Source organism: Acanthochromis polyacanthus, chromosome 5 (genome assembly GCF_021347895.1).
Source record: "Acanthochromis polyacanthus isolate Apoly-LR-REF ecotype Palm Island chromosome 5, KAUST_Apoly_ChrSc, whole genome shotgun sequence".
Taxonomy (NCBI): Eukaryota; Metazoa; Chordata; class Actinopteri; family Pomacentridae; genus Acanthochromis; species Acanthochromis polyacanthus.
The window spans coordinates 34,993,211-35,020,669 of record NC_067117.1 but is presented as its reverse complement, the minus strand read 5'-3'; the positions used below and the strand labels follow the sequence as shown (position 1 = coordinate 35,020,669).

General features: G+C 40.0%; 2 protein-coding genes across 24 annotated transcripts in view; both read right to left on the bottom strand.

Moving 5' to 3' along the window:
- Positions 1–3,959, bottom strand: part of eif4g3a (eukaryotic translation initiation factor 4 gamma, 3a) — a 62,814-nt gene extending 58,855 nt beyond the window's left edge. For 17 of the 23 annotated variants that reach the window (XM_051947789.1, XM_051947790.1, XM_051947797.1 and 14 more), the window contains exon 1: positions 3,354–3,959. In XM_051947789.1, coding sequence (XP_051803749.1) covers positions 3,354–3,517 — 164 coding nt within the window. In that variant the 5' untranslated portion in view covers positions 3,518–3,959. The remainder of the gene's footprint in view (positions 1–3,353) is intronic. The other 6 variants (XM_051947794.1, XM_051947795.1, XM_051947791.1 and 3 more) reach the window with 1 other exon arrangement.
- A 5,567-nt stretch (positions 3,960–9,526) lies between these two features.
- On the bottom strand, positions 9,527–26,913 carry ece1 (endothelin converting enzyme 1). Its single transcript, XM_022191204.2, has 18 exons — positions 26,360–26,913; positions 24,345–24,483; positions 21,555–21,767; positions 21,277–21,401; positions 21,001–21,147; positions 20,484–20,549; positions 19,978–20,166; positions 19,447–19,589; positions 19,131–19,245; positions 14,224–14,334; positions 14,041–14,139; positions 13,805–13,882; positions 13,575–13,678; positions 13,145–13,255; positions 12,389–12,456; positions 12,062–12,252; positions 11,354–11,449; positions 9,527–10,412 (listed from the first exon to the last, which is right to left on the bottom strand). The coding sequence occupies exons 1-18, from the start codon at positions 26,486–26,488 to the stop codon at positions 10,236–10,238; spliced, it is 2,301 nt and encodes a 766-aa protein (XP_022046896.1). The 5' UTR covers positions 26,489–26,913; the 3' UTR covers positions 9,527–10,235.
- Between the last annotated feature and the right edge of the window lie 546 nt (positions 26,914–27,459).

The window sequence follows — 27,459 nt, the reverse complement described above, 5'->3', positions numbered from 1 at the left end:
AGCCCTCAGTTTTTCCAGCTGGGCAAGCAGTGGGGTGAGGTGAGCTGGGGGGGACTGAAGGAAATGAGGGAGGGCTAAGGCAGGCTGGGTGACCTGGGCCTTTGTTGGCAGATGGTGGGAAGCGCCACCTTGGCCTCTCACTCTGAATGCTAAGCAGCAGTGCTATTGTCTGGCAAGTGCAGCAGCAGACACATGCGCTTGGTGTCTCTCTGGAAACCAGGAACAGAAACAAACCCCCACTACACGCAAAAATGCATGCACACACACTTCACCATCATGCCTCTCTCAACCCCCTGTGCATGTCAGGACTCCACAAACATGCACAGCGACATCTTCCAATAGGGAATTCCCATACACCAGGAGTCCAGGCCAGACAGAGAGTGACATGCTCCCACACTGCTGGCCTCAGAGGTCTTGGGAGTGTAAGAGGTCAGACTAGTGGCAACACTGGGAGTCCATGAACACATCATGGGGATCTTGCTAGCAGGATGCAGGTCTCGTGACATATTAGCATAGTCTAATTTTATTGTAACTTCACTGAATTGATACTGCTACAATTTGTTATGGTAAACTCCCTATCCACTGCACAGATGGTTATGCTTTGCAAGAATAAATCATACTTGATTATATGAAACACACAGCCTAGCCGCGCTAGACAACCCACGGCAACGAATTTAATTCTCTGCCAGGGAGGGTCAAGTTACCCTCCATAAGGCTCGAGGTTGGATTCTCCTAAAACTGGCCGGACCAATCACCATGAAGTGTAGAGTCAGAAGGCGGGCATAACTAAGTGACGACAGAGGCGTGACGATTCTGACAGAAACAACCGGCGCACAATAAACAGTTATCTTTCCACTCGGCTTTGGCCACAGCCCTTAAAGATTTGAAGCTAAAATTCAACTTGAAAGATAAACAAAGGACGGCACTGAAGTGTTTCATTGAGAAGAAAGATGTATTTGGACTTATGCCGACGGGATATGGCAAATCCTTAATATACCAGTTGGCTCCGCGGCTCCGCTGGTTGGGAAGCTAATGGGACTTAGCCACAATCCGCCGGTGCTCTCGGAACTACGTCAGCCTATTCGCTGCGTTGATTGGTTGTATACCTACCCAATTGCTGCAGAGGGATTTGATAGACAACCTTTTAGCCCGCCTCCCTCCCTGTCGAGCTTCCCTAGACCCTTGTGCCGTCAGAAACATGGGTGTAGCATGGCTAGGCTATGAAACACAGTGTATATTCAATAAAATCCAGTATAATTCAACAGCACTGCCAAATACAAGCTCTGAAATTACCTCCCAGTTGGAACAACAAGGCCTTTATTTGCATTGTTAACAACAAAACTAATATGATTAACTTTATAAAAGTAAGATTTATTTGTGGTCCAGCTGCACCATTTGGATTGACCTGAAAGTAGTGTACTTTCAAAAGTACACAATACTTTCCCCTAAAACTCCAAAGGATACAGTTGTGGAAATAATATCAACACATCTTCTAGTGTATTTGATTGAATTACACTGAACAAGATTTATAATATCTCCAGCTCCAGAAAATATTGTCAAACTGTAGTTAACCATGAACTATTATTGGCAGTTTATAAAACAATGGCAACAAGAATTAGCCTCAAGAAATAAACAGATGTGTTATTTGGATGACATTTACACCTACAATTGGTACAATGTCATCAAGAGGTGTAAAAAAAATCTAAAATGTTGCACAGAAAACAGATCAATTTAGCACCAAAGTTACAAAAAAGTCAGATAAAATGACAATGGCCAAGAGCTGCGATGTCTCCAACTTTAGGAGAGAAATATTTAGCAATATTCTATTAATTTTGTACATCGGTATCCACTAGGCAAATGAAGAGGGCACAGTTCTGTACTCAAATGGAAGGCACTTATTACCATACAGTTGAAAGTAGGTTAAAGAAATTTAACAGTCATCTCAAACACTGTGAGAGTCAAAAGAGGACATGGCACAAAAGCTAAGGACAGCATTATCTTCCGGGCCGTGTTTGTTTACTCATGTGACTCACAGACAACTCAAAGACATCACAACATACTGCAAACAAGAGAGGGCTGCATACCGTCACCTGCTGCAAACAGCTACCTACTGCCCCTTACAGATGTCAAAAACACAGGGCGGCTGTGATCTTGGGTGGCAGGAAATCAGGTTGAGACATCACACCCCAAAGCTAAGCCACAACAGAAGCTGTCAGATCACAAGACACGTCCTTCTGCCACTGGCAGGCAGGAGACATCAACTTAATCCTCTCTCTCACACTACTGCTGACACCATGCTGTAAATAAAACAGGAGGTGACATAACCACAGTGACTTCACCCACCAAAAGTAGGGTAGAGTGATACTGGGCCATACCTTAGTAAGCTCAAAGGTAAAGGTATTGTTTGGGGCAGCGCTAGCAAAAGCCCTTAACATGAAGGGCTGACAGAAGTACACAGTGCATGATATTATATACCGACACATTTCTAGAAAAAACGCAGAAAAACAGAAACGACTATGTTGGTGTAATACTCGACAAGCATTTAAAGCAGGTTTCTTGGACGATTACGCTTTTAACAAATCGGCAGTACCAATCTATACGTTATTATCTGTCAAGACCCTAATGAAACTGCCAAGCTAATTTTCGGGCAGCTGTCATTCTGGTAGCTCAACGCTGGCACCGACAGGCCTGTCAAGGTGCATAGTAGCACCCCTTCAAAAGCTAATGTTATGTTAAATTGAAAAAGACGTGCAATTGCCACAAACCGGGCCTTGTACTGGCTAACATTAGCCCCATTACGTTAAAAAGCCACAGGTCGTCACCCTGAAATGGATGGAGCTCTACTGCTCTGCGACGCTACATCTAGTGACTTGTGCACTTGCTAGCCATACCCTTAATTTAGCTAGCTGGCACAGCACATTAACTAGGCTAATGCACCTTGCTAGTCAACAACCCAAACTGAACAAAGCCGGTAACCGGTGTAGAAGCTTGCCGGTCGTGGAGCTTCCCTACAGCAAATAATGCTACTGTAATATCATTATGATGAGACTTTATTCAACTGACAGCCATATTAAAGCACAAATGTGCGTAGAAGCAATGGTGTGGCGTCAACTCCCCAAAATCAAACTGGTATTTCCGTTAGCTTTGACAACCGGCTTGATAAGCTAAAGTTAGCACACTTAGCTAGCTAATTGTCCCCTCCCCTCCCTGCTCCCTCCAAACGAAACCATCATTCCCACATCCAACCCCTATTATCTGTCACTAATGCAAAAGTAATGTGTGATACTGTCATAATAGAAAGTTAAATGCATAAAATCCCAAGCATTTTCCATGTTACCCACGTCAAAGGATACTGAGGTGGCGGTACAGCGCCCGGCTGAGGAGCTGCTGGGGCTCCCGGCGGCAGAGACACGGAGGTCAGGGTAGCCCGCAGTTGGCTCGACGGAGAGGGGCCACTTCCAGGTCCGCTAACTGCGACAGCGGCGGGTTTGGGGACCACTTTCGGTGGCAAACTCATCGCAAAAAAATCAACAAATAAAAACAATACCTTAATAAATACTGATACAAACAACGCCTAGCTTGCATGCATAAAGCAAGCGTAGCAGATTCTTGAAGCAGGCCCCAAATCCCTTTAACGAAGTGGGATAACGAAGCTCGAATAGCAACACAAACGTCTTTTTTCATGGAAAGTCGCTGTTCGGATCAGCGGTGCTATTCATGGGGACGGTGGGAGGTTTAGCCTCCCTCGCCCGTCCGGAACCTCTGCGGATCCGGCTCGGTTCGTTTCTTTCAAACGAAATAATCGCCGCGATCTTCGACCTCCCTCGGCGATCTACCTTTTCTTCTCGGCAAGTATGTTTTCTATCATTTTTTTCTCACAGAGATGAGACACTTCGCCAACATGGCGTTGCGGCCGCTTCCAACAGTCCGGGCAGGACAGATGATTCGGCAATTCTCGGCCAGTTACGGAATCGCTCGGCTAATCAACGACCCTTCGATCAAGCAGTCATCATTTTCTACAGAATAGGTTGGACTACACAATAATTTACAATCTGTCGAAATTAAATTAAATTAAATTAATGGCATATGTTTATTTTTCACATGCATTTTACTTCAGTTTTGCTCATGTTTACATTTCATTTTTTATTTATAAAGTTGAAAGGATTAGCTGCACAGTAGAAATTCTTCTGATAGTTGTGGTTTTAAAAAAAATAACAGAATGTTTTTCTACTTCCAAAGAATGCCAGAGGGTTAAATGTTTATGATCGACTCAAAGCAAACAAACTTTCTTCGTCAACAAAGCCACCGACAACAAACCGGGGTCTACAAACAAAATGTTTGAAGGAAAAATGCTTTACGCGACTGAAAGTTTACTGTGTCAAGATGAATTTGGTTTACACTAGATTGGATGTGTAATGGGCTGCTTTTATCTAGAGCAGTGCTTCTCAAGCTATGGCCCTCGTACCACTGGTAGTCCGCGAGCTCCCTCTAGCGGTACACGGAAGCTTTCAAACTTAAAAAATTATGCAATCAAAATATTATAACGAATGACAGTTTTAAAATTGAATTTAAAATACGGTTTGCATTTTTTTGGACTATATTTTTTTTAAAAGACAGCCGTCAATGTACTTTTACTTTCCCCACTAAAACAATAATAAAGTATATCATAAATTAATTCCTACACTCTCTGAACTTTATATGCTCTCAGTCAGAAGACGGATCCTATTTCCTGTGTATTTCTCCAAAGTTCATCAACCAGCAGAGTAACTGTGTAGAGATCAGGGGTAATAATTACAGTCACAAGGATTCAGATTTACAGATATAGTGAAATTAGAAACTGCACAAATCACGTGCAAAGCAAAAAATAATGTTTTGCCACAAAATATACAGAAACTGTTGGATTGAGAAGAGGGATATCAATTAAGAACTTCAGAATGAACAAAATCTGTGGAAACAGAAAATGATTCTGCATTTCATTCTGTGGGACTCTGGAACAGCCTGAGTGAAAAGATAAAGCAACGTTCAAACATGCAACAGTTTAGAACAGAATATAAAGATAATGTTGTCACAGGATACAGGGATGAAATGAGGGTGTGACAATCACTGGGTGTGCACAGGTTTTGTTATTGCTTTGTTAATGATTTCTTTTTTTTAATGAATTGTTTTCTGTATTTATTTTTGTGTATTGTTAGTTGGGTCTTTTCCTTCTGTTGTGTTTTACTATTGTTACATCCTTTTTCTTGTCTTTTTGTATAAATGTAAATGGATATATTGGTGTATATTTCTTACGAATCATGTTCAGTATTATGATTGTGATTGTTGTTCTGGTTGTTGTTGTTTATAAATGGTAGTACTTGAATAAACAGGAAGAACAGATTTACAATCCTTCGTGTAAGGAGAAGGGTTGGGATTAGATAAGCTTTGACTTCTTTCCACTCCTTCTTGATCAAGTTATTCATTGTCTTTTGTTACTGTTGTTTTCTTTTTATGTTGAAATGTTCAAAATATACTTCAAAAAATAAAAATATAAATAAATCAAATCCAACTATTTTCACAGTCAATAATTTTAGCTTAATTGTTATTATATTTGTATCTTTCCTGTGTGAAAATGTACTGAACCAATTGTGAATCAGAGCCGGAAGCCATATAAACAACATCTTATTTTCATTCATTCATTCATTCATTCAAATTGTTGAAAATTCATGAGGTAGTAAATTATTAAATTCCGCAAATTATGTACATAGCTCATGAAGAAATCATAAAACCCAGATTTGGGACCAAATTAATGAAACGTTGCATTTCTGTAAAAGGGATTCGTTTATGGAGCAATCTAGACAAGGAATCAAAAGAATTTAAATCACATGCAAATTTAAAAATGTAATTAAAACCAGCATATTATGAAAATACAAAGTAATGAATTAAGAGTTTCATAGTGGACAAGGTACGTCAGAGTGGCTGTGCAGGCCTCTCAGATTTCATGGTCATTTTGTTTGTTGTTTTAAACGCTCATTGTAAACTGATTGTAATAAAGAGGTAGCCTAGCCATGCTACACCCATGTTTCTGACGGCACAAGGGTCTAGGGAAGCTCGACAGGGAGGGAGGCGGGCTAAAAGGTTGTCTATCAAATCCCTCTGCAGCAATTGGGTAGGTATACAACCAATCAACGCAACGAATAGGCTGACGTAGTTCCGAGAGCACCGGCGGATTGTGGCTAAGTCCCGTTAGCTTCCCAACCAGCGGAGCCGCGGAGCCAACTGGTATATTAAGGATTTGCCATATCCCGTCGGCATAAGTCCAAATACGTCTTTCTTCTCAATGAAACACTTCGGTGCCGTCCTTTGTTTATCTTTCAAGTTGAATTTTAGCTTCAAATCTTTAAGGGCTGTGGCCAAAGCCGAGTCGAAAGATAACTGTTTATTGTGCGCTGGTTGTTTCTATCAGAATCGTCACGCCTGTGTTGTCACTTCGTTACGCCCGCCTTCTGACTCTACACTTCATGGTGATTGGTCCGGCCAGTTTTAGGAGAATCCAGCCTCGAGCCTTATGGAGGGTAACTAGACCCTCCCTGGCAGAGAATTAAATTCGTTGCCGTGGGTTGTCTAGCGCGGCTAGGCTAATAAAGAGGCTGATTACAGCAGTTTCTTTTTCTTTGTGCTCTCTTTCATTCAGAAGTTGCAAACTTTTGTTTTTGTATTGTATCAAATGTACTTTTTTCTTTTGTCAATGAATGAAATAAAAATTCTTCTTTGGACTTTCTTATGATGCACAGTTCCCTCTAGAAAATTTCCTCTACATGTCTCATTTAAAAAAACAAACAAACAAAACTAAATCAAATGTTTGGACTAGATTCTGTAAAGAAGCCATTGGTGACTCAGATGTGACCAACAGTCATATAACACAACTTCAAGGACTTCTTGGCTAAACTGCATTCTGTGTTTTGTAAGAGCAGACAGGAGACAACGATGGAAATAAATTAGAGACAGAATGAAATCAAACACAAAGCAAAATAAATGCAGCATGGCTCAGAAATGGTATGCAGAGGGGGAAGCTGTCAGCAAATTGTTGGAAGATACATTCAGCTTGGTAAAATATCTGTCTACAGTTCATCTGCAGAGTGGTGTGAAAAACACCAAGTTTGTAGAGGCTGTATAAAGTATTCAGTAAAATATCTATATACTTATAATATGTGAAGTCACTATTGTTTTTCCAACATCAGTAACATCTGTGGGAACTTTGAAAAATGTTTTGCTTGTTGTTTCCATTTGTGTTCTTTGTGTTTTTTTAGTTTTTGTAAAACTCTCTACGTCTAGCCATGGTTGTGCTGTTTCTGTTATTTTGCAAAAACAAAATGAACCTACAGTGAGGAAAAATTTGACAAGAGCAAAAAACAACAAAAACGGCACCGATACATTTGTTACATTTGTTTTTGGCTGATGATCATGAGTCAATTCTTCTTGTATAAAGTTGTTCTCTTCTTGTTGTGATGGACGCAGCTCCACCTGTTGGAACTAAAGGGAACTTCAGATTTTACAGAGACTGCTTGTTCTGTTCGGAGCTAAAATGAAAAAGTATATACACATGTAAAATTTTAAGAAACTTTAAGATAGAAGTCTTTACAATTGCTCACATGGAAAGTACCATAGTCTGCAAATTAGCCACATATTTTGCAATTAGATTTACTGTAAGGGGTTAAGTGACGAAATGTGAAACACTGGTTACATTATGAACAAGAAAAACAGAGTGCAGTACTCTGCCAAGGCTGTTCATTCATCCCCATATGGCATTGTCAGAAATGCAGCATTAATTTACTTATTTTTTTGAAATGCAGTATTTGTTTCTTAGTTACTGATGATCAGAAATCACGGCACCATAGAATGTGGCCATTTAATATAGATGTACCCACAAACAAAATGATCTTGCAATGAGCACTGGAGTGTGTTATGCATGGGGAATTAAAAACACTGTGCATTATTAAAAATCACTGTGCATTTAAAGTCAATCTGAGGAAGTATATGGGAACTCCATTAATATATTGTTAATGTATTATTGTATGATTTTAACTGCATGATTGTATGATATTGATGTAATTTTAAACAGTCATGATGTTTATAAATGTTAATTGTAATGATCCTCTGTAAATACAAGAATTTTTAAGGACCCCAGGAAGAATAGCTAACCGAAAGGTATAGCTAATGGGGATCCTAATAAATAATGTGTATGTTGTGTACAGATACCGAACTGTGTGACCTCAATATGTAGCGGGCAGTGGGAATTGATGGGACTCAGAAACACCCCTAGAATTTAATCAATTGTTCCTTGTATGATTTCCGACAGATAAGTCTCAATAAGTCTGCAGTCGTTGATTTGTAGTAGGATAGGAATCATGTAATCATCAGCAGGTAGCTGATGTACCGTTCACTTGTCATAGTTACAGTGACGCCGTGCCGCTATCTGGCAATGATACAGAACTCTTTAACAAATCCATGGATCCAGACTGCAAGTCGCATCCCTGCCAAAATCTAATCACTTGGTCCTTATGTCATTTCTGACCTTTCTGGAAAATTTCATCCAAATATTTCAGTCCATTTTTGAGTAATGTTGCACACAGATGGAATAACAGACTGACAGACAACTGTACGCCGATCATAACTGCGCAGCATTCCAAGCATAGACTGTATATAAAGATGGATGTAGCATCTGGCTCCAAAAATGAAGCCCACCCGGAAGTGTCAAAAACTTGCAATATCACGCCGTCCGCTAGGGTTGGCTCCAAAAAGCTTTTGCTCCATAGACCCTAATTCATCACTAGAAAAAATAAAATTTGATAGACTGATTTTCTACAGGGTAGTTGCTAGAGGTACGGACCCATACTTTCCATTTGCCAATCAGATACGCGAGATCTGGTCACATGACTCCCAGTAGACGCTGGAGGTACGGACCCTAAACCTGACCCTAACCTTAACCTTTGCTTACCTTTCAACAGTTTGCAGTGGTTAGCAGCTTCTTGACTCGCGAGACTAGCGTACGGGTCCGTATCTGTCTGGCAAATGGAAAGTGCCGTATCCGTAGACACTACCTTTCTACAGCTCAGGATTTTTTTCCCGTTAGTTTTCATAGTCAAAATGAGAGATCAGGTGGCCGATCTTAAAATAAATCAATACTGAATTTTAAATAAATTATTAAAGTTGGCGGAGCCAGGGGGCGTGGCTATACTTGATAGACAGTCTTGTCTGGAATGATTGACAGATCCTTTAGGGCGAGGCTTTCAGCAGTCTGGCCCGCCCATAGACTGGTCCTGCCCCTAGTTGCTCTCCGGTCCAGCCTGTTTGATGACACTTTTTACATCACTGGCTCCAAAAAGTCCAAAATGGCGACCAGGATGTAGCAAAATCCAGGCTTCATTTTCTCAGCGTTGAAACCAACGGGTGACATCACATCATGCCTGGTTCCAAGTCAGACGCTTTTCTGCTTAAGTTATAAACTAAAATTTCAAACACAAAATAAACTGTGGACACAACACAAACATGTTTTAAGATTGGTTTTACTATATAAAATAATTTGTGGCACACTCATAAAAACAGGTATGGCACATCATGGCTTTAGCCTACATGCCCACATTCTTAATGACACAGTTTGACCAGACTGTACACAAATGCTTTCCAAATATTGCAATGGTTTAAAGACAGCTGGTATAGTGGTAAAATATATTTATACCACTTCTTAATAAACAGCTCTAAAGCAGTCCATATGTGAACCACATTTTCATTTTTCATCAGGTTATAAATCTTGCATGTCCATGGTTCACTGTTATATAAAAATCTGGTTATAAATAAAATACAAATAAAATAAACCAGAGCAGATCCAAGCACAGTGGAAAAAAGAGAAACATTACTTTACTTATTTATCACTTTACATGGCAAACAAGCAGTGTAGGAAATTTTGAAAGTGGTTCCCCATTTCTGTGACCATGTGTTGGTTTTACAGTGTTCAAAAACCACCTTTACAGCGACATTTAACTTGAGAGCCTGGGGAAAGCTGTTCGCTAAATCAGCAGTCCTTGTGAACAAAACACTAAAACTTACAATCATCCATAGAGAGCAGGCACATTTTGCAAGTGGCAAGGCAGTAGGCGTTTCAGTGGTTCTTGCATTCCCGTCTGAAGAGACTTTGTCAGCATCTCAAGCTACTTTTTCCACTTCACTTCTTGCTGAAAAACGGCCTGAAAAGTGAGGCATCACCAAAGGTCGCACTTATGTTTAGGGTTCATGGGAGCATCTGCTTTGCAACCGAAGTGCTTTGAGAATGCTTGTGAATTGGAGATGGTGCCAATGACTCTAAATCTTGATGGACTGTGGGGATCTGTGATTACACCCTCATGTGAGCTCTCCCGTGTTCTGACAGAGCACCATACCTGCAAGAGTTAAAGACAAAAAGGCACACAAAGTGAAGAGATATTTTTTTAACAGTGCTGCAAAACCCTTTACAGATTACATTAATCAGATATTCATTTTTTCCATTTGCGGCTCTGCAAGCGATTTAAGATAAGCAACTTTAAATTCCCTGCTAAGGAAATGTGTGTGTTCAGGCCAATTTTATTCTAATATTTAACTCAAAATCCCTCCAACCAAATGTGTTTTTCCTCTTGTTCATTGACAATGTTTGGGCTTCGCTGTGCAGAACAATGAAAGCACAGATTTCAACACTGGAAGGCTCACATTCATCTGCAGAAAGTTTGTTCCTGTACTCATACTTTTACACAATGTCCGAGCACAATTTGGTGACATAACATCTACTCTGGAGCCAATCACAGTCCTGTATGAAACGTGCAGAAGTGTAATCCTGAATCTTGAAGCCAGTGGGACACATGCATTGAGAAGGGGCTTGTCAGATAAGAGACATCTTATGAAGCATTTAAACCAGGGGTGTCAAACTCAGCTCCTGGAGGTCCACTATCCTGCATGTTCTAGATGTTTCCCCTCTTCCAAACACACCTGATTCAAATGATCAGCTTATCATCAAGCTCAGCAGAAGCCTGATAACGAGCCTGATCATTTGAATCAGCTGTGTTGGAAGAGGGAAACATCTAAAACATGCAGGATAGTGGCCCTCCAGGAACGGATCTTGACACCCCTGATTTAAACAAACCAATCTATGAACATTATGCATTCCTTCATTGAATTTTATGGAAAAAAAAAAATCATATCAGACACAAGGTAACATTCCAAACAGTATTTTCACATCTCAAAATACATCTGGAGGTAAGCTTTTAAACAAAGTGAAAACAAGAGTAGTATTAGTATGTGCACAGTTCAGTGAAATCAAAGGAAAGTGTACATTGTAACTGACACAAACCTGGGCAAACCCGACAAAAAACAGCTGATGGTTTGTCATTCCCAGGGCAGGCAGTGTGGGCTCCTCACCATTCTTTTTGATCCAGTTCACATAAGCCTTCAAAGCAAGAAATGATCATGTTACACACACGCATTCACAGGTCTTTCTGTGCGACTATATAGAGTAGACCAAAAGAAATAGACTGACTGTAGCCTCTCTGTGGTATTATTTTGCTGTAAGAAATGTGTATTACTTAATGCAAAGTCTCTTTCAGTTCCATATGATTTGCTCATCAACTTCATAGCTTATGACCTTTCACTACATGGAAAGAATGTGTGCATGCGAAGTAGTAACCAGAGGCTGACAAGGCCACTCATAACCACCTGTTGCATTTCCAGGCTTCACTGTAAACCAGACAACCAACTTTTTCCAATACAGATTAATGGACACGATCCACAACTGCTCCAACAAACAAACTAACGCAGAGGATGAACATCAGATCCGTGTAATAGTTTTATGACCTTGTAAACATACAATCTGACAATGCTGCCATGGGAAACAACAGCGATGAGCCAAACATTCCATAATAACCCAAATGCTCTCTTGCACTGGCATTTTTTGACTACACTGACCCCAGAAAGCCATTTTCCTATATCTTTAACAAAAAATTCTACAGTAAAATATTCAGAAATGATTTAAGGTTAGCTATGCTCCCTATTAGCATCAAACCTTGTAGGCGGCTTTGAGTCCGCCGTTGTCAGCGATGTTCTCTCCCAGTGTGTGTCTTCCATTCAGAGGCTCTTGGTTGATGCTGTAGTTGCCATACTGCTCCACCATGCACTGGGTCTGCTTCTTGAAGGCCTCCACAGAAGAGTTCTTCCACCAAGGCCGCAGGTTTCCATCCTTGTCGTACTCCCTCCCTTTCAATAAAAATATGAAAAATTACTTTCCCGCTAACTTACTCTTGACAGAATGTGTTTTTTAAAAATAATTTAGAAAGAAGATTAAATCAATTTGTATGTTCTGAAATATTAATTTTTTATTTTTTTAACCAACCTTGGTCATCAAAAGCGTGAGTCAGCTCATGACCCATGACTACTCCAATTCCACCAAAATTAAGAGCTCTGTAAAACATTTTAAAAAAAAGCATACTTTTCAACATTTGTGCGCACATACCACAAGTCTGACAGAAATAGTTGACAAAAGACTGATAGAACTCCCATACGTGTGGTGTAGCCAGTAGCCACTTAGCCGAGGTTAATGCAAAGACAAGGAACAAGGAGAAGCAGCTATCCTGTCTGTCTGAAGGTAACAAATCCAGCCTACAACACCTATATACCCAATTAATTAATATGCTGTATCTCATTTATTTAATCTGTGTGTAAAACAGTAATTTGTTGTCTTACAAGTTATGCAGGATACAGTTTTTTTTTGTTTTCCCAATTTTGAATCTCCACTCACTTCTATGATTCATTTGGCAATTTAAATTGAACTGAATCAAATCAAATATTTAAATAAAAAGGGATAAATGAGGTGAAACTAATTCCATTCACTCTACTTATTCGAGTACGGTGTATCAGCAGTGCACCACAGGACTCTTGTCTTGTTGAATAACAGCTCTTAAATGGATCTGAGTATTTTTCAGTATATTGCTTTTTTCATTGGTGTTTTAATAGCATCTCTGTTATGCTGCTCTTAAGCTTATGACAACTAAGGACAAGTGTCCATTCTGTTGCACAATAAAACTTTAGTCTGCACAGTTCTACTAAAATAATGCAAGATGGAACTTCAAATGCAACGTGAAGGACATACTTGGGCCAGGAGCGACTGTAGAATGGAGCTTGAAGGATTCCTGCTGGCAGAACCATTTCATTCTTTGTTGGGTTGTAGTACGCATTTACGGTTGGAGGGGTCATGCTCCACCTGTATAGCAAGGAACACAGAGCCATTACATCATCAGGCTGATATCAAGATCACAATAAAATTACAAAACTGATTCTGCACAACCTGCAGTGCCAGGCTGACTACAGATCAGTTTGGAAGGCATGGGAACCCTAATCTAACCCCTCCCCCATAGTCTAATTAGAGACAAGGATCAGTGCAGCAGAGAGGCTGGTTGCCTGGGAACGTTTGTGGATGGCAGCAGTATTCCGCTGCGTCAGTATAATGGGAATGTGTTCCCATCAGATCGTGCCACCTCCTCTGTGGCAAGAGGGGTGGTGGGTTAAATGGAGCAACTCACTGGTTTCTGTTGGGAGTTTTCCTCAGCTGGTCTGCAGTCACTCTGGCTGAGAAGTTGTAGTACTGCATAACATTTTGGAAGTAAAGGTCTGAAACCACCATAAACTAAAAGAGAGGAATCAAAAATAGAAATTGGAGTTCAGTGTTTTAATGGAGTAAAATAAAACTGCATGATGAATAAAAAAAAGTAACAGGTTAGCATATATACAATACAGCCCCACATTTACCTACATCATTGAACACTTTGTCCAGCTTTGTGGCATTCATAATGAACTCAGGATATCCAACCATGTTGTATATGGCATCTGCCTGTGAAAGATGAAACTTAAAAACTGTAAATGACGCATTTTTACACCAGATGGCAGTGCTGTATTTCTCAGCAACTTCAGCACAAAAAGTTGCTTTTAGCAGTTGTCTCTATAAAGCATCAATAGCAAAACTTAAGGAAAAATTACAAAAAGTCCCACCTTTTCTTTTGCTGCTTTCTTTGTTTCTGAGTCCATCCAAGTCACGTACTTAAGGCTGTCCTCAAATGCCCATTTAATTTCTGCAACCATGTTTTCAGCCTGAAGCGCAGATGAGACAGAGATGAGTCAAAATGACAATCTGTAGGAGCAACTATTATGAGGTAAGGACCCTGAAAGTCTTACAACGGCTTTGCTGTCCTCAGTAAAGGTGTCTTTGACAAACATGGCTCCAAGAGCAAAGCCCAGGGCGCTGTCCGTGTCGCCGACACACAACTTCCAGCGTGGAGTGCAGCTCTACAGAAAACACAGCATATCAAGAGGTTGAAAAATATGCTGCATTCCCAAATAACCTTACACTGTTGCCTGTATTTGGAATGTGATTTTCTTTTATTTTGCAAGCTTGCGTTCCACCAGTTTTGTCTGATTGAGTTAATCACTTCCTAGGTTTCCCAGAATGATCATGACAAACTCTGGAAAATGTGACTTGTTTGTATTCACGTGGGGGCTTTATGTGTTGGTGAGGAAAACATGAATGATACTGAAACTGTAGGGAAGTGATAGCAAGCAAAAGACAATGTTTCTAAGAGTTCTGCTTATTGTAACTAATGGAATGCTTCTGTGGACAGCTTGTTCCTGCCTGGTGTAAGCTAGTACTACTTAACTCTAAACAGAACAAATACCGATATAAAACTGTTAGATGGAAGGGTTTATCTGTAATTGTAAAGCAAGGACCTGCACTCTATTAACTGTACAAAACTCTAGCAGTATAGTTAGATTGCTTTTTGTTATCACTTGGTATAGGATACATACAGCTCATAAAACATGAGGTATAACTCTTAAAAATAGATGCATTTTAAAAAAGTGCACAGAGAAAACATTTAACAAAAGTTAGCAGTTGAATAGAAAATGAGAGAAAAATAGTTGTGATCTTCGTGACCTGAGCTCAGGCATTTTGAAGCTAATCTGAGCCGTTATCTCGCTGCAGGCCTAGAGACACAGTGTTCCCTCTATAAGAGTCATGCGTTTTAGAGGGGAAAAAAAAAAAGAAAAAAGAAAAAGACAGCAACAAGGAGACAACCCAGATGCCAAGTGATGAACAAAGTGGAAATACATAAAAGGGAAGAATTTCACTGGGGAAGTTATATCCTAGTTTGCAAAGTAGTGTTTTCACAATTTAATGAATTATTTCTTTATGCTGCCCTGAGCAATGTTAATTTTGCTATATTATGATGTTTTACTTGTTTCTAGTTACTCAAACATTCCCTTTGTTTAAGCAAAATTTATCTCTGACTGCTTCAGCAAAAGTTCAGATCTTCATGTATTTTTTCATGGTTAAATGACATTTTAAAAAGTTTTAAATACATAATATATTTTTTCACTTCAAACAATGATTTTATAACATAACTTTATAATAGAGCTCAATCAATCAAGTTAATGAATCAACTGTAGGTAAAAACAGTTCCTATGTGACAAATTTATTATCAGATGAAAGGAAGGACAAACGGAGCTGCATGTGTAAGTAGTTACAAAGGAACAAGGTCAGAGTGAGGAAATGAAGTGTAGTCTGAACAAGCAAAGCAGTAAAATCTACTTAGGAACACAGTTACAGATGGAAAAAGAGACAGCTGCACTCTAACAATAAAGCAGAAACCCAAAGAGACACACATACAAAGATTTGGTTTGTTATTACAGCTTGACCCCAGTGGAAAACAAGGCAGAGGGAACAGGATCTCACTCAGATAAGAGCTGGGATCACTGGAGCCTTCACAGTCAAACAGTTAATCACAAAGGAGGAAGTAACATTTACTGAGCGACTCAATGTAACGGTAAACGTGCCTTCATTGGCGTGTCTAAAGAAAAGGTAGGTTCAAGAAAAGTTTTTCTTGTAGTAAGTAAAAGTATAGTGATGTCTCGCAGTCATGTGCTCTATGGATTATCTGTAGTGACCTGGTGACTTCTTAAGGAGATGTGCCACAACTGAGTTTTGTAAATGTAGTTTTGCAAATTTTAACTTTCAATCCCTTCCATTGGATCGATGTGGCAACTATAAATTCGAAGGTCAATCTCTAAACCTTGGCAGTTTCACAAAACTAACAAAAACTATCTGCAGGGCTAACAATATTCTCTCTTGGAAATGGAAGCATTTTTCTTTGTAGTAATTTGGGTGAACTCGCCCTCTAACTTCAATGTAACCTCAGGCTAAACGAAACACCTGACTTCTATCCATATACCTGCAAATAACAAACAAGTTATTACAAAAAGTGTTGAGGGAAATCAGTCTTTGCTTAATGAGCAGTTAGTTTAAAAATTTACGATCATGAGCAACTACTAGTATTCATATTCCACCCCTACACAATTAAAATATAATTTACTTGATTTTTTTTAATCAAGCCTGACATTTAAGACTGACATAAAATGACTCAGTTTAGATTTTTGGAATTTTTTACGAAAAGACGAATCAGATTTTCTTTACGGTGTTATTTTTCAAAAATGACCCTATTTGTGTTCATTTCAGTTGAGGTTTAATTATTTTTCTCACACAGAAATATACAAACTACATGCAATAAAACTTTCAAACTGCTGCTCCAGTGTCACCGTCACTGGTACTGGCGTTTGTAATGCAAATGTGGCAACAGAAACACCTTATTAGCATTTAGGCTAAGACCTCAGGCTTGTCTGGCTGAAATTAGCAGTGTTAAAAGACAACTGTGTTTTACTTTAAGTTGGCATATTTCCCCATTACTGTGGCTATTGTGGCTGCAAGTCTCATGCAAACATTGTACTCTTCACCTCAGTTGTAAAGATTTGGGGAAGTAAAGAGTTGTGCAAAACCGCTTGTAAATGGCATTTAGTGAGGCAATCAGCACAAGTTCCCTGCAGCTTTCCAAAGAAATTAAGTTTTGTATGCAAATCATCTTAAATGTTTGTTTTAAGCCTGAGTGAAGATAAACACTGAAATTTGCTACCCAGAATGGACATTTTACTAACTGCCTTAGATACCTCCATCCAGGCATACTTTCCAGATGACTTTGTCATCAGTATATTACTGCGCATAACAGTTTGTTTCCATGTGTGAAGCTCCCACTGCGGGGATGGAATCAGAGAGACAACAGGACATCCTGGGAGACTACATACTTTACATGGTGATCCCACACTTAATGCTCTGAATAAAACTGCTGATGTCTGCTGCTGTAAAAAGTGGGACTTGCTGATGGTAGACTTGGAAACCTCCATGTGTCTATGGATGAGAGGAATCCCAGCTGTGAAGCTACAACTAATGACTCTGCAGCTTTGACAAACACTACTGTCCTAGAGATGCTGCTTCACCTCCCCAAAAATCAACTGGAAAACAATGAACAAGCTCAGCCCGAGCAAACACTCAGCTCTTCATACATTAAGTAAACGCTGATACAGATCCTTCCAGGATTTCGCGGGCGTTTTTCATGATTGTTGCGGCCGAAAATACCTGAATTCGTGGCAGCTTTTCTAAAAAATTGCGATAAAAGTTGCGATGTTTTAAGCTTATTTATTGTGATGAAATTACGGGAGACAGTGACAACTGCTAAAAAGCTGCATTTTTTTCAGCTTGTAGAACATGTTTCAACACTGTAATTGACAATATTTATTCCGAAATTAATTATTTTGCGTTCCAACCCATTTCCACAAAAGCCGGCACACCACAGTGGGAAATTAGCAGCAGCCAGATACTGGTTTAACATGAAGTGGTGGTAGATTTGCGGCACAAAATGCTAATTGACTATTGAATGAATCGGACATATCTGTCAGTGGCTTAAAAAGTTAATTTCACATCCTGGCACACACGTGTTCACACACACGCTCATGGCTTGTCACGTCAACTAACAAGAACAGCACTGAGAGAGGGCAGTCCTTCTGCATGTGTACATACCGAATTGCGTGACCTAAATATGTAGCCGGCGACGGGAATTGATGGGACTCAGACACCCCCACAATTTAATCAGTTGTTCCTTGTATCATTTCCAATACGTCCACAGTGGTAGATTTGTTGTAGGATAACAATCATGTGATCGTCAGCAGGCCGCTGAGGTAGCGTTCACTTGTTGCCATGGTTACCGTGCCGCTATGAGACGCTGTGCCCCGACCTCAATGGGAAATCCTTAACAAATCCGTGGATCCAAACTTTAAGCCGCATCACTGCCGAAGTCTAATCACTTGGTCCTTGTGTCATTTCTGACCGACCCTGAAAACCAGGTTTAGTAAAATGAGCCTTTTGTGTCACACACAAGAACAAGGGGTCAAGTGTAAAGCTTTCCAATCCCAGTAGATTAGCTTTGGGCCATTTCCTGCCCCAGCAGATACTGGATTTCCACAAAGCCTGCATAGAAGTGAGGTTATTTAAAAATGTCCTAGTAATTCTTCTAGTGTTTCTTTGCTTGATAACAAATCAAATACACATGCAAGTGTCCGTTACTCCACCAAGGAACGCGGCAGAGTTCTGTGACGATCGGCAGTCATTTGTCCTTCCGTTTGTTAATCTGTCCATCTGTCCATGTGCAACATTACTCAAAAATGTAACAGATTTTGATAACATTTTCAGGGAAGGTCAGAAATGACAGAAGGACCACCTTATTAGCCTTTGGCAGTGATGCGGCTTATAGGCTGGATCGACGAATTTGTTAAAGGTTTCTGCATCATTGTGAGATAGTGGCACAGCATCACTGTAACTATGACAACAAATGAATGCTATGCCAGCTGCCTTTTGATGATGATATGACTGCAATCCTACTACAAATCCACCGCTGTAGATTTAGCGGGACTTATCCACCGGAAATGATACAACAACTGAGCATCCCTGGCGGAGTACTGTGCTCTCTGAGAGCTTTTCTTGTTTAAGCACGAAGACAGTGACAAACCAGCAGCTTAGATACTTGTATGTAGTTCACAAACATCATGAAAAATATGTTTTCTAGATGATAATCTCCCATCAAGTCAAGCAGGTGCAGTATGTTGCTCTTTTCTTTACTTATGTGCTTAGTCCCACCTTTACATTCATCTATCAGTGTCATGCTGGATTATCATGATTGTAAAAGGTCTACATCTCCATCTCTTACCTTCTTGGTTCCATACATGACTTCAAGGAAACGCTGCTCAGCATCCTGAAACCTTTGGTCCAAAATGGAAACCATCTTTCTCACCACCTTCATCATCATGTAGTTGTTGAGAAGGCTGCAAAAAGATTATCAGATTGACTTTTTTCCCACTTGTCTTCAATACTGACTGAAGTCTTACTATTGTACTTTTCAGTAGGAGGATCCTGCATCACCATAAATCTTAGCGAACATTTACTTTCATAGCTGCACTAAGACATACAACCTGTGTTCAAGACATTAATGGAAGAAGTCTTTAGAGAATTACCTTGTATCTCACCTTTTATTTGTTTTAGTTATGAGGTCAGAAACTTTCTGGAGGTATTCTGTGGCATAAACAACTACTGGCTCTGACTCATTCAGCGGCACAGGAGCAAACACTTCTGTGAGGTACTGCATCCAGTCCACGGCAGGAGCCAGAGTCTGCAGTGACAAAGATAAAGACACACAAAAACAAACAGCAGTCTGTTGAGGACGGCCTGAACAAAACTTGCACTTTCCCTTTCTTTAGTAACTGGCACATTTTATACATTTTTTGGCCTTTTTGCAGCTTTATATGACAGTCATAGTGAGAGGAAGACAGGAAAGGAAGAAGAACGGGGGAATAACCTGCAGCAAAGGGCCGTGGGCAGGAATCAAACCAGTGACTGCTGAATGGGGACTTTTGCCCCAGTTTATGGGTCACCCGTTCAACCCGTTCAGCTACCTGGGTGCCCCAGCAACTGGTACATTTTGCGGAAAATAATTTTCCAATGTACCGTAGTGTTGTACTGATGTTTTTAGCTGATACTGTCAAAGAGGAAACACTCACTGTCAGGTCTTTGGCCTCCATCTTATGGTAAATGAGCTCCTCATCTCTTCTCTCCTCCTGAGGGACTGTGATGTTGGCCAGAGTGGTTTCAAAGTCCACAATCTCTTCCATTAACGTCCGAGATGTCTCCTCTGAGCCACCCAGAAGAACCCCTAACTCCACCAGGAAGTTGAGGTATGCCGTCAGATACTGCAAAGTCCAAGTAGGCATTTAGGTGGGGGTGGTTGGGGGGATGACATTTGTGTGTGTGAAAAAAATCAATTAGGTGAGTAATCCTAAACTATGCAACTAAAAGCTACTACGCAGAGTTTACCCCTGAAGCTGAAATATATAGCTAATGTTTCTTGACTTCCTTGGAGCTATGAGACTCTGGGTATATTCAAACAAAAGTAAATTAAAAAAAAATAATAAAAATTGTTCTCATTACTGTCCAACTTTGTGAGCACATTTTCTGCTTAACAACTCTAAAATCAACGTAATGCTGTGAGAAACTTTCCCCACAGTACCTTTTCATTTGCTGTTTTGTTGAGGTAGTAGTCGCGTGAAGGTAGTCCCAGGCTGGACTGATCCACCTAGAGTCAAGAGAAACAACTTATGATTTTCTGTTCACACTCCATTTCAGTACTCACAAACAACCTTTTGTTTTCTTTCCCAGGTTACCAGCATGCAGGCTGAATACACTGGCTTGCCAAAGATCTCATCTTTACCATTTGGCACAGCCTCATGACACCCTACAAAGGAATGAACTCTTTTCAAAGTGTCAGTGTGAATCTAACACCACTGTAATGAGTGGCTTGTTCCAAGAATAACAGAAAATCTGTCTCTTTAGACAAGCTGATAAAGGCTGCTTATGTTGGAGAGAAATTTGAGAAAAGACATGTAAAAAAGTCTGAATTTAGATCTGTGGGGATGTAATCAAATGAGCAGTGAGCAGGTGCTCTGAGATGTAAATATAGGATTTTAGACAAACACCATACAAGTATATAAAAAAGAATCCTTTTTACAAATCTCTGATCCCATTACCTGGATGATGTTGCTGTTGGAGTTTTTGGAGTCTGTGCTGACAAACACAGTGAAGAAAGGAGAGGTGCGTAAGCTAGCTGACACTGTTCGCAGAACCTCTTGGAAGTTGTTCTTGTCCCAGGGTTCATTCAGAGCCCATCCTCCTATCTGAAACAGACAATATTAAGCAGAGACTTAGAAATGGGGGATGCAAGGAAATTAGCTTTTTAAATTGAAGTGAAGAAGCACTGAAATTGTATTTGTGTCCTGTTTGATTATTTAAAGAAATAAGCATACCTGGCTGATTAGTTGCAGTAGTGGCTTAGCTCCTAATTCCTCAATTTTGGTTTCATTCATGCAAGCCTGATAATATTGCTGGGCCTTTTCCTCAGCCTTACTCAAACCTTTCATTGTTGTGTTTTCTGAAAAAAAAAAAAAAAAAAGGACAAAAATGTCAATGAAACAACAAGCTGGATTACCCAGTCACTGAAAAAAATGTGCTTGAGAAGACAGTGCATTTTTGCCTCAAGTAAAGGTATAAAAGGACACAAAGCTGTACTCATAAGGACTCTTACCTAATAAATGCTTCATTACCAGCATGTTGTGCTCCCACAGGTTGCTGAAAGGACCCCAGCGAGACTTCCCCTCAGGGAGGGGATTGTTCTTCACCCAACCCCCACAAGCAAAATTGTAGAAGTCATGGCAGGGGTCTACGGATCGATTCAGGGCTCCCATAACAGCACTGGCCACAGTAATGCAAGGCTCTGTTAGACACAATCCCGGGTGAGCTGCAGGAGAAAAATATTTTAAAAAAACATGTTCAATTCATAGACACTTCACATTCAGCTTCATCAGGCAGTGGGAAACACTACCGCAGTGGATGGGCTGGAAAATACTTCTCTGTAGGACAAATACACATGAGGATTTTCAGACCATCTGGAAACTATTATTTCATAAGAGGTAACAGCCAAGATATACAACTTGCAGGGAATACTTGTCCTTGTATATATCCTATATAAATAATTAGCTCAATGACGGTGGATAAATTGGGGTTAATATCACATTAACTATTGCCAATTGATTGGATAAATGTCAGATGAATAAGTAGAGGATAGATTAACAGATAAGGATCAAGAACCCTGGATGACCTCGTCTACATTTATGCAGACTAAAGTACACGTGAGTCACTTTCCTCTTCCAGTATATAACTGGCTGGCACATAAAAGCCATTGCATCTTGGTTTGTATTTTGACAGATACGTTATCTAAATTCGACTTCTACTTTCACAAAAATTGCTATTTTGTGTTTCAAAGAATTTTAAGATGAAGCAACAGAAGGGGCAAAACTGAGGCTTACAGCTGCTCTTTGCTACTTTTTTTTTTTTTTTAACCAAGTTGTTGAATGGGAAGAACTTTAGAAAACTCTCATTGTTTAGAGAAGTTAGGTTCTAGTCATTGCAGGGTAGTAAAAACAGCTTCAGGGTGTTACAGGGGGTGGGGTGGGGGGTGGGGGGGTGCAGACATAACAGACAAGCAACCGGGCATAATGAGGAAAAGGGTTTATTTACCAGAATCAAAACTTTAACGTAAACACAAACAGGACTGAGGTGGCTTAACAAAAACCAAGCAGTTGCAAAACAACAGTGCTAAGGGAAGGTACTCACACACATGGGAACTAATAACAGCGGGCGCAAACAAAACTGAAGTCCGTCCAAACAACTGAACCCAAAAAAAGGTGAAATCCACAAAAGGGGAAAAAGCAGAGAGATCCATAAAACTGATGCAGTTCAAGGTGGTAGGGTATGTGGGGGAACAGTGTCTGAGACAACATGTGAGTCCAACAATGACCCACCAAAAACTGAGGGGAAAGAGCAGAGCTTAAATAGCTGAGGAGGGGAGCAGGTGAGTAGAGTTGAGCTGATTACCGCAGCTGACGCCTATCGCAGCAATCAGCCAACAGAGTGCAGGCAGACAGAGGGCGAGCAACCGAGAGAGAGAGACAGGCGGAGAAGACGGCAGACAGGGGGAGCCAGAGGTACGGGCAGGAGCTGGAGTGGGATCATAACACAGGGGATAACACTTCTTACTGTGAGACTTTCACCATCTGTCCATATAAGGTATGAGACAGAGACGGAGACAAAGTTATGAGCAGTGATGAGGTTATACCCCGAGGAGATTTCCTCCTTGTTCCTTTTATTATTTCAAAGTGTGATCAGACATGCCCTGCTGAATGGGAGGAAGTGGTATAAAGTTTCCCATGGTAAATTTGAGGAAACTAACACTGATGAGACGCCGCCAGGATGTGATGGCAAATCCACAAGTCCTTCTTCCATAATGAATACGCTCCAGGGAGAGATTTAGGGTTATTTTTAGGAATCTTAGCTGAGTGTGGCTTTGGTTAAAAAATAAAAGTACCACGTACGGCGTATAAAATTCAGCAACACTGTTCTTTAATTTGTATTGTAAATTAAGAGATAAATGTACATTCAGCACAGAAAGGCTGCCCTTTGAAGTTTTTTGGTTTTTACAGATCAGCTTCTAACTTGGACAGTTCATTGTTTCCATCTGATAAAAACAATAAGTCTTAATGATAGGAAGCATAAAAGCTGAAAAAAACATTCTTAAAAAAATGGACCAACAACTACACCCGAAATTTCAGGGATGATTAAAAGACTGATGGTTTTCACACCTGCATTGCATTCATAGACATAACCTAACTTTGTTTATCATCATAAATACAGGCAGAGCCCATCTAAGCAAGACAACTCACATCTGTACAGTGACTATGTAGTTGCAATCAGGAGTTGTAACAAGACAAAGACTGTAAACAAGAAATAACAACTCTGTCCAAACAGTGCACAATTTAGCCACTAAAACCAAGAACTACTTCTTTTTGGTAATTTTCTTGTGGTAGATTTGATTAAACAAAGAACATATAATGTGTTGCCTTGTGAATTATAGAGGTGTTTTTAAGTAGATTTCTTTTCTACTCTGGAGGTCCCTGCACCGGAACCAGGCAGCACATGTGATTCAAATAAAAGTATTTTTATAAGGCTGAAGATGGTGTTATGATTAAAACTGATGCAGCATTGTTGGTCTTCAAACATGTTCCATCAAATTTAACAGTGTTGCAGAACTTGGGAATTGGGTAGAGCTTTTATTCATACTTTAATGTGTTTTTATTTTTCAATACATTTCCTGGGCTACTTTGTCTTTAATTGGACCGTATACCAAAAATGACAGCATGAAGTTGATAAAACAAACTGAGTTTTCATCTTGAGACACGTGATCAGTCTACTTCACAGAGGTTGCAAGAGTTTCTTGATAGTGTCCGTCGTTATGGCAATAAGTGGAAATAAAACTCACCCTGATTGTAGAAGACCCCGGTTGTGATGAGTGATATGAACAGGCCCAGCGACAGCACACACACCAAAAACAGCAGCCTCCTCTCTCGCTGTGTCCTGTCTGGCCAACATGTGGGACTACGACCATGCAGAAGAGTAACCTGCACACAAACACGAACTTACACAAATGCCTCATTCAAACAATCAAATAAAAGACAACAGTTCTAAAGTGGCCAATCATAGTTAAATGACATCACAATGAGAGCTTTAAAGTATGTAAACACACTTAATAATGTTACTTTGTTGAAATAATATAGTGTGGAACATTTTGTACAGTTTCTCAGGGATCTGATGACAGGTTTGGTTTCAGAGCACAATGGCTTCTCTATCACAGCCTCCTCAACCCTCATACACAGAAAAGGTTAAGCTTTCTTCTATTGTTCCCTCATCATAAAAGATATTTTCCTTTTGCCCCAGAAACAGAAAAGACACAATAGCCCCATTGAGCCATATCTGCTGTTTCTATGGCGAACCAGTAAATGATGAGGAGGTCAAACAAGGACACCAAACAGAGCACAAGTAACCACTTTAAAGTTATTACCTTTCTGAAAAATGATACAAATCTTCTTAGAAAACTTCAGAATCAAAGAATGTATTCGTTGGAAGAGCATCCATGTTTTGTGGTCAGTGATCAACTTTAATTTTAATCAGTGAGTGGTACATTGAATCTTATACAAGCATACCATGCTCCGGTAATGTTTTCTACTGAATGTTGCCACAGTTAAAGCTGCCAAGGGAATTTATTGTGTACAGGAATGATTCCAAGAGCCACTCATAAATCCTTCCTTGGGCACATTCTGACCAGTCTGAGTGTCCCAGCTGTAATAAATGTAAGATTTTGGACCTCACATACACAGTAAAAATCTGTTAGATCTGAAGAGTATAAATAAGGATACGATTTACAGTTTTTAGATTAGATGAGAGTTCAACAGTCAAACTTAATATGATCAAAGCAAATGCCAAAGCCACAGTGGCTTCTTAATCCTCAGGAGCTCAGCACTTTGGGTAGGTTTGGACCTAAATTGTATGTTTAAGCATAACTGGGAGAATCCCATTGCTAAGGCCTGTGCACTCTCCATCTGTAGCTTATCAGATTCTCTGGAGGCTGCAATTAATTATTCTGAGAACCACAGCAAAATGATGAGGGTAGATTCATGCTGAAGGCAGAAATCCAAGCACCGTTGGAGCATTTTCACATAGACGTATCTGAAGAATAAATGAACTACAAAATGACCTACACAAATGAACAGGGACTCAAGTTAAAAGTGCTCTTTATTTATTTCAGAAAAACTTTGTTTCTCAACAAAATGTTCAGACTATACCATTATATACAGATCTAAAAGAGCTGAGATTTAAATTATTCAATCAGTTTCTGTGTATGTGACTGCTGACTGTTTCGGTTGACTGAATTATCTTCTAAAACTGTGAGTAAGAAAAATAAATGAATAAAAAACAAGTTTTACTGACTAGAATTGTTAGAGTTTAAGAGTCAGATTAAGCCTTAAGGTCAACCCTTAAACACAAACTTTTTGATTTGTTCCAAGAAATGTGGTTCAATAGTTGACTGTGTTCCACCCTGGACAAATTACATACAGATTTCGATGGTCTATATAGCATGTTATAGAGGTTGTTTCCCCGCAGACACATGCTCCATTTCAACAAAAGAAGAAACATGTCACGTTTACAGTCCACTAAAATGATTTTGACATTTTTAATTGAACTGGTTCTTCATGAGTTCTGCTGGATTTAAGACTCATGCTTGAGTCTGAACTTTTCAAAACAGCCACTACGACATAAATTTAGAGGCGATTTATCCATAATTGAATTCCTTTGTTTAAGTTTAGATGTTTTTTTGAAAAGGTGTCATTTTTATTAATTTGATGCAGAGCCTTAAAGGAGCAATATTTTCCCCCTATGATATACATAATGACACAGTACTGACAGCTACCCATCTGTGGTCTGTGTTTCTTCGTTTACCTGCATGGGAGATGAAGGGTAGATGTCGTCACTGGTGGAGTCCACCAGGTCCTCCTCATCCAGCGTGGCTCTCTTATATGTTGACATCTGAAAAGTCAAGTGAAGAAAAGACTCTCTCAGTGCTTCCATTCTTCTCTAAGCCTCTGTCCTCTCCCAGAATTGTGTATAAGAGAGTGTTTGTCTGCGGTGTCTATTCCTCAGCAGTCTCTATGACTCCAGAGTAAGGTTGCCCTCTAAAATCCATCTGGAGGAATCCGGTTTATCTGGTTGGAGCTCCTTCCTCATTGAGATTGCGTCTCACTCCTTTCAGTGCACTTTTCTGCTCCCTTCAACCCTATCAACACCTCTCACAGCCCACATGGCTTCAGTCAGATATCCCCAGGGGGAAAACTTCCCAACACCAACAACAAACTCCTCTCTCCTCTCGAACGTTTTGTAAGATCTCCTTGTGGGTGCTCTCTGACTCTCTTCCTGGGTAAACTTTTTTCTGCACTTCCTTTTCAGCCCAGTCTAGGCAAGCAGGGCACGAGAGAAGACGGAACTAGTGAAAAACAGGAAGGAGCTCTGACTTGCCCGATTTACATGACTGAGACTGAGTGTGTGGAAGTGATTGTGTGATTGTGTGTGTGTTTGTGGGAGTGCATTCCCCAACGCGGTTTCACTTAGATTTGGGGAGGGAACCACAAAGTTGTAGTTCACACCCAGCGTCTTTTTCTATAGGACACAATGCACTCGGGGGAGGAGCACCCAAAAAATATCCTCCTCCTGCCACATGTTGTAGTCGTCTTCCTGTGGTAACAGTTACTTGATAGGCATGATAGCCACTTCTTCTCCTGTTGAACTTGCTACCCAAAAGGGTCAACAAACACTGAATTTTCAATAGTTTACCCCTCATTTCATGCAAAAAGAGCATCACAACTAAACTACATTAGGCTCTGCTAATACAACACTGAGTCCAACATCAAGTTTAACAAATATATGCAGAGCTGGCCACGCTTTAATTGTTACATTGGAAAAGTAAATGTAAAACACCATAAAAAAATATCTAAGCCTGAACATTTCAGTTTGCATGTTTGTCCTAATAAAGTCAGGCAAATAAC